At 33.6% G+C, this 7,406-nt stretch overlaps 1 protein-coding gene across 1 annotated transcript; it reads right to left on the bottom strand.

The window, feature by feature from the left end:
• Positions 1-2,716: 2,716 nt before the first annotated feature.
• Positions 2,717-3,343, bottom strand: LOC110027258. Its single transcript, XM_020728609.1, has one exon. It carries the CDS (start codon positions 3,290-3,292, stop codon positions 2,870-2,872), a length of 423 nt encoding a protein of 140 aa, XP_020584268.1. The 5' UTR covers positions 3,293-3,343; the 3' UTR covers positions 2,717-2,869.
• Positions 3,344-7,406: the final 4,063 nt, after the last annotated feature.

Here is a 7,406-nt window from a genome sequence, read left to right as displayed (position 1 = left end):
CCCGCTTCCAGGGGCTGCGTTTGATCGGGAAATACCTCCCGTGCCCTTCTCCGGACGGAGGAAGATGAGCTATCGCGCAATAGGAAGAGGCCGATAAGTATGCGCTCAACAGCATCAGCCACTTCCACGGCTAGCGATAAGGACGGTGTCCGAGAGAGCAGGAAAGAGGCGTTGGATTTGCTGGAATGTAGAAGAGACTGCTATGCTCCACGAGAAGGACAATCTAGGGTTTACGGTTCTCCTCGTCGACACACTCTAGTTCGGGTAGCGTATTGCTGACGCCTATTCGACGCCTACAAATAGATCTCTTCGCCTATTTGATTGTTTCCTTCATGTGGAGGTCGAATCTCGAGCTCTGCGGTATCCTTCAGTTGTAGCCATCCCCAAACATTTTCCCACTTCACCATCAGAATTTACAGACTCTTAGATTTCCTCCATTTTCCCGTCATTTTAGAGTAGTATTGCCAGACTACTGTTAGGTTAGAATTTTCATTCGCAACTTGTTTTTTTCTTTCTTGGATTAGTTATAGCGCTATTTGGCTAGGAAAATTATCGTTGAATTGTGTGCAATTAATTCTCAAACCGTAGAAATCACACATCTTAACAGCTTATTCAATTCAGGGGCAGAATGATCATTTATCCACAAACAACTGCAAATCAGTTGTTTTTCTAACGTTCAAACCAATCAGCAAGACAACTTATCTGGATCAACTACTGATCAATAGATTATCAGGATAAGTTGTTTATCTAAATAAGTTGGATAAGCTGCAGCTGCCCCAAACAGACCCTTAATCTAAATATATGAACAACTCAACTAGAGATTTGTAGTCTAATGAGAAACATTAAGAAAATTTTAGATTTTTTTTTTTCATTAAAGGAGGATGCCGCCACTAATTGTTGATTAGAATATGGCATCGTAGTCCAAAGAAAATAAGTGAGGATGGTGAGGAATTTAGAGTTTAGATGCATTGACCAAAAGTGCTTTGAGTTGCAAAAGAAGTGAAGAATAGACAATGTGTATGAATTGTGTGATTAAGCGACCATAATAAGAGATTGATCTTTAAAATACTCCATGGCAATACCTACAATATATATGTATATATGACTAACCTAATAATTCAATTATCATACAAACCAAATAAGTTGGATTGGCAAGACATCAAACTTAAACCATACCAACACTAAACAAAACAAACAAGATTAATAAGTGTTTGTCATCCGAATTTCTTAGAACATGTTTGATTAACCAATTTTAACACATTCAAATTTATGATCAAAATTTTTTGCAACTGCTATTTTGCATGGGATTTTCAAAATCATCCCTCAAATTTCTTTGAATTATTTGTGACGAGTATATCTGCCTCAAAAGGCTATAATATTATTGTGTATGCTGTAAAATTGATGATTTTTTTTATATGATTTGCAAGAAAAAAAAGTTTCATATGCATTCAATGAACAAACCAACTAAGAATATTCATGAGGGAGAGGAACCCAAGCTTAGAAGAATCTCCTATTCAACTATTTATTCGGCCACTAATTTCTTTACCATCCTCAAAATTAAATAGCAATTAATTATTATTGATCTTGGTAATTAGTCATTATGCAAATTTATCAAAGCTTAAACTCACAAATCCTTGGCAAAAAGTGAGATGGAAGGGTGTTATAATGAGAGAGTGAGATGAGAAAGATCCCATATCAGTGAGTTTTTCAGAGGAAGAGCCCCAGTGCAAGAGAAAGTGAGCTCTCGGGAAAAAGCTCTGGAGTCCTCTAGGAAAGGGAGATGAGGAGGGAAGAAAGAAGTGAGAGAGAGACATATGGAGCTCCCACTCTTTCTTCTTATTGGCCCTCTCATACATTAGATAAAAAATAATATAAATTGACAAAGTAGGATATCAAGAACTATATTGTTAACTTTTCTCTGACCGACGCCATAATTATGAGGTATTGTCGGCTAATGTCAGATATTGTCGGTATGGTGACCATCCCGAATGTTTGAACAATGGGAATGAATCCCCACTGACAATATTCTTAAAAATGAGAAATGCATAGATGTTTTGGTTTGTCATTACGACTTCCTTGAATTACTACCTTCGTAGAAATAAGTTTTAATTGTCTTCTTCACGTGAGCTTGAGTCAGCTATTTCGGCAGTTGAGCTCGTTTCACCCACTTTGACAGATGGGGCTCGATTCATACACTTCGAGAAATTGGTTCGATTCAACCATATTAAGATTTTTTTTTTTTGTGTATCGGTATTTGTTTATACAACAAGCTTATTCCAACTTTTCATGTAGATCATAGATCAACTAGACAAGTAAGCTCCTTGAGGCTTAAGTTCTCAAGTTTTGCGTTCACTCAACTACATGGTGTTTTATAAGTTTCTCTTCGCATTTTAGGTGAACTAATACGTATAACTATTCCAAAATCATAATAATAAAAAATTCAAATAATAATAATAATAATAATAATAATAATATAAATAAATGTATAAAAAAACCTTCTTAAAGAATTTTAGCATTGGCAGTTTACTCGAAGATGCTGGACAGCCTTCCTCAAATAGACGTTGAAAGTCAAATTGGTAATGTTCTCCATTTTTCTTAAGTTGCATCAAGCATTCTTCTTATTTAAATGCTTGGACCATTTTACTTAATCAGATTGAGGGGCTCAGCGTCGATATGACAACATTGCAGCCAAGAATTCTATATCAGATTAGCAGGCAAAATAATATTTCATTAAGAAGCATCATGTTACAATCATACAGATCTGATGAAGTGCACCTGAAAAACAGAAAGAAAAAAAAAGACCATGTAATAGCATAATTCATAACAAATGCAATATAGTTATGTCTGCCTTCTCTTCATGCAGATAACTCTACAGCTCAAAAGCAGAAGCAATAAAGCTATCAGAGAGCCCTGTTCCAGTTTTGAAGGTGAGTTTCTCAGAAGTGGGAGTCTCCAAATAGACCTCCACAACAGAGAGCCATAACAAGAGCTCCTTCGTCTTAACACCAGTCAACTTCTTCAACTTATACTTCTCAACGAAGGCAGTCACCTCCGGAGCATAAGACACTGCTCTCTTGATTTGCTTGAAGACATGATCCTTCTTCTTCCTCTGAATCAGCCATATGAAGCCAGAAGCACGGTTATAGCCGAATTCCTCAATGTCCTCCAAGGGGAACAGACCCTTTGGAAGGCAGAGCTCTTCGAGCAACTCAATCGACTTCTTCCTGCAGATTTCATCTCCCTTGAAGACCTCGGCGCCCTCCCTGTGGCTTTCGATTGCCTGAGAAGCCATGGAATTAATTAGAAAGTTTATGTAGAAAGTATTTAAGGTTTAAGAAGAAGGGATGAGCTTGCTGTGGGAGAATTCTGAGTGCTGGGAGGAGTTTAAATAGTGGATAGGGGAAGTGTTTGACGTCTCAGGATTTGATGATGGAAGCGGACGGTTGGGATTGAAGAGTCGACGAAATGGACAATGTCAAGGTTGAGATCGTCAACAATGGCGTGGAGATGTGCAGTCAGCCGATTTATTAGTGAAACTGTATTTTTTAGTCAAATTGTAGGGGCGTTGACTACGTTCTGGCGGAAGGGGTTTTACCGCCGAGTAAATGCACCTATTTTAGAAATAGGCACTCATATTTTAAAAAAAATAAAATAAAGTTTACACGAGTACTCCGCAATTTTATATATTTACACTATCTAAACTTATTTTTTATATTTATAATATTTTGATGTATAAATTTATGCATAAAAATACGTATTTATTATTTTAAAAATGGAAAAACAATTTGTTTTATGTGACATTAAAATTTGAGTGCTATGCAAATATATAAATACACACACAAAGAAGAAAATCAAGATAATATGAGGAAGATATGCAATTAATGATATAGATTTATTATAAGTTTGCAAATATTTGATGAATAGATTCGTACACATAAAAATATGTCGGCACAAATCTCAAGGCAGATGAACGATTGATGAAGAAGGTGCGGTTGATCGAACATAGCCTTTAACGATCGTTTTTTGGTTGAATATTGACAAGAGAAGCAACTTGTTCAAACATTCAGCGGAAGGCGGAAGGATAAGCTTCCGCAAAGCAGTAATCAGCTTTCAGAACGATAGACATGGAACACTCTTTAGGACTAGATATTGATCGAGCCACAGCTTATTAGACGATCGACAACTCTCATCGATTGAATCAGTCTCTAGTTTTATTACATACGAATAACTCTGTAATTACCAAAAAATATTCCTGATAAGTTAATAATGATGGGCTAATATGTATTTTTGTAATGCTTGGACCATGTCTATATATAGGGGTCCATGTGAATAAAAAATAAGCTCTTTTATTGTTTCTTATAGTGCTCTCTCTCTCTCATCATTTCCAAGCAAATCGTTCTATTCCTTAGATGTGTTTCCCATACACTTTTGAATTCAACATCATTTAAGATGTGGTGAGTGTGGAAATATGTCGTCAACAAGAAGGAGAGCCCAGCAAAAACAATAGGGAGAGTCATGTCAGAGGAACGTAGGAGAAGCAACATGCACCTGAGAGTTTATGGAAGAATTCGTTCAATAAGGCTTGCAAGATTTGAGAACTCAGATTACCAACCAGATGTTAGGACAATTCACAGAAGTATTTAGGGCGGTCGCAACGGCCTCAATTCCAGAAGAAGAGCTAGCACAACAAGGAGCACACAAACAACCTAAAGAGGAACCACCAGCCAACAATGGAAGGATGGTGATCCACTTAAAGGAAAGTCCGGCGATGGTCTACACGAAGACAGCGCCAGATCTGGGGGAGGAAAGAAATCGAACAGTTTGAATCGAGAAACAAAGACAACCAGAAAATACATTCTCACTACATGTCTCTGGAGTTAAAACTTAGGAGAAGTTCAAAATGTTGGTCTTAAAGTTATATAAAGGACGGTCAGATCCTAAGGACCACCTCACGTCGTTCGAGTTGTCTGTATGTTTGTTTAAAAGTTATGACGCCCTCAAGAGTAAGCTCTTCTTCACAACTTTGAGAGCAAACACATTAAAGCGGCTCGATGGATTTTCATCTTTAATATATCTTATCTTATTTGAGTTAAATCTTCACTTTTCTTTTATCCTTGTTTCCTAGTTCATATATATATATATATATATATATATATATTTCAACGTCACTAATTGTTCTCTTGGACTCCCTAGAGGTCACCTTATACTTTTCCCAGTTTTCTAAGTTTTTATATTTAAACAATTTTGTATAACACAATTTATTATATTTTATCTTTTATTGCGCATTATTTTTCCATTACCAACTATGTTTATTTGCAAAAACTATTCATCCTAGTTTTCCAAGTGTATCTTTTGTCATTAATTTAATAATATTTGTTATTTTATCTCACATAGATTTAGCTTCTTCATGAATATCCCAAATCTTGAAATCTTAAAGTTTACTCGTAAAAATAATTGTATTTGAATCTTTTAGTTTCCTTAGTCTAATTATATGACAATGTTTCGTTGTATTTTTTATATTACAACTCCTTATCCTAAAACTCGGAATTAATAATCGATGTTGAGCAGTTAAATTTTCACTTTGCATGACCTTACAATCTTTACATTCTCGACGATCTATTTTCTCGTGAGAAAATAATCAAATTTTGTTTTTATTAGGTTTTAAGGATTATAAATTAAGAATATTATGATTAGTTTTAACTCTTCACAATTACTAGGCTTAAGGAGAGGAAATCAAGCGTTCATTGAAGGAATCTCCTTCATTCTACTCTTTGGTGATATATCTCCCTCCATTAATTGAATAATTTGTTGTGATGTTTATATTATATTTTACATAATCCAACAGATATATATGGATTGCTCATAATTTCTTAATTGAATTCAGTTTAGCATATCAAAAAGGTTTTATGGAAATTTTGGGGAGTCCTCTAATTATATGGACCATTGTCTATGGTGTTTTGATTATATTTCTTGTATATACAAGAACAGAATATATGTAAGGCCACTTTACAATTATGAAGAAGGATTTTGGTTCATAAGAAGGTTGTGTAGCGAAATTCTAAGCTTGAGCATGCTTAACTGTGGATGAAGTTATATGTTGCTCCTTACCTAGTTTATTTTATGGATATTTTTACGTACTTGATTTTATGTTAGTTAATGAATTAATAAACTAATGCTCTTGAATTGAGTAAATCATATTTAATTACCATTCTTAAAATGTCTATACTCACACTTTAGCTTACAAGTTCTTATATCAACATATATATCCATAGCTTGAGTATTTTGCTTTAGTGTTTAGTGCTTTAATAACATATGTTGGCATTGTAATTAAAGTTAACCTTTATTTTTATTTATTTTTCTTTGCTTTACCTATAACTTTCTATTGTCTTCTTTTGTTTAAAAGTATAAGATGGAATGTGAAATAAATTAAGAAATTTATGATTACTTTTTACTCTTCATAATTAATAAGTTTTAATAAGATGAAATCTAGCGTTCATTGAAGGAAGCTCCTTCATTCTATTCTTTGGTAATATCTCTCTCTCCATAAATTGTACAGTTTGTTATAATGTTTATATTATATATTATAGAATCGAAAACATGTATTGTTCATAATTTTTTAATTAGATTTTTCCTTGCATACCACAAATGTTTTATTGAGCTTTGGAAAGGACTTTAACTCTCATCAACCATTGTCTAAGATGTTTTGATTATATTTCTTGGATATACAAGAATACAATGGATGTAAGGCTACTCTGCAATTATGGAGAAGGAGTTTAATTTATTCATAAGGATGTTGTGTAGCAATACTCTAAGCAAGGGCATTCTTAAGTGTGGATGAAGTTGCTTGTTGCTATAAGCTTAGTTTATATTATTAATATATGTACTTAATTATAGGTTGATTCATGAACTAATCTCCTAATGTTCATGAATTGAGTAAATCATATTCATCATGCTTAAAATGTCTACACTCACACTTTTAGCTTATAAGTTATTATATCAACATATCTATATTTTTTTGTATTATGCATTAGTGTTTAGTGCTTTAATAACATAAGTTGGAATGGTAAAATTAATTTATCTTAATGTTCTCAATATTTCTATCACTCAGTTGTGTGGCTTTATTTTTTATTTAGCACCATTGTAAATTTGTGCATTCTAGTTTATAAATTGAGTTATTAGGGATTATGAAAGTTTGAGTTAATTAAGTGATACTTTGATTTAAGTGCTTATTGTGCATATTCACTCACATTAGTACGTATAATCTTTCTTTTATGCCATTTTTTTAGATGCTTTATAATGTGGATTCAAGTCGGAAATAATAATGAAACAAATTTAGAGAAATGTAAATATTGTGAATTTTATTAGTATAAAATTTCAATATATATATATATATATATATATAGTGC

This window comes from Phalaenopsis equestris, unplaced genomic scaffold, assembly GCF_001263595.1.
Source record: "Phalaenopsis equestris unplaced genomic scaffold, ASM126359v1 Scaffold000421, whole genome shotgun sequence".
Classification (NCBI taxonomy): Eukaryota; Viridiplantae; Streptophyta; class Magnoliopsida; order Asparagales; family Orchidaceae; genus Phalaenopsis; species Phalaenopsis equestris.
This window is presented reverse-complemented; position numbering and strand designations above follow the sequence as displayed.

Coding starts and splice junctions, on each gene's coding strand:
- LOC110027258 (XM_020728609.1), bottom strand. CDS start 3,292: ATGGCTTCTCAGGCAATCGAAAGCCACAGGGAGGGCGCCGAGGTCTTC.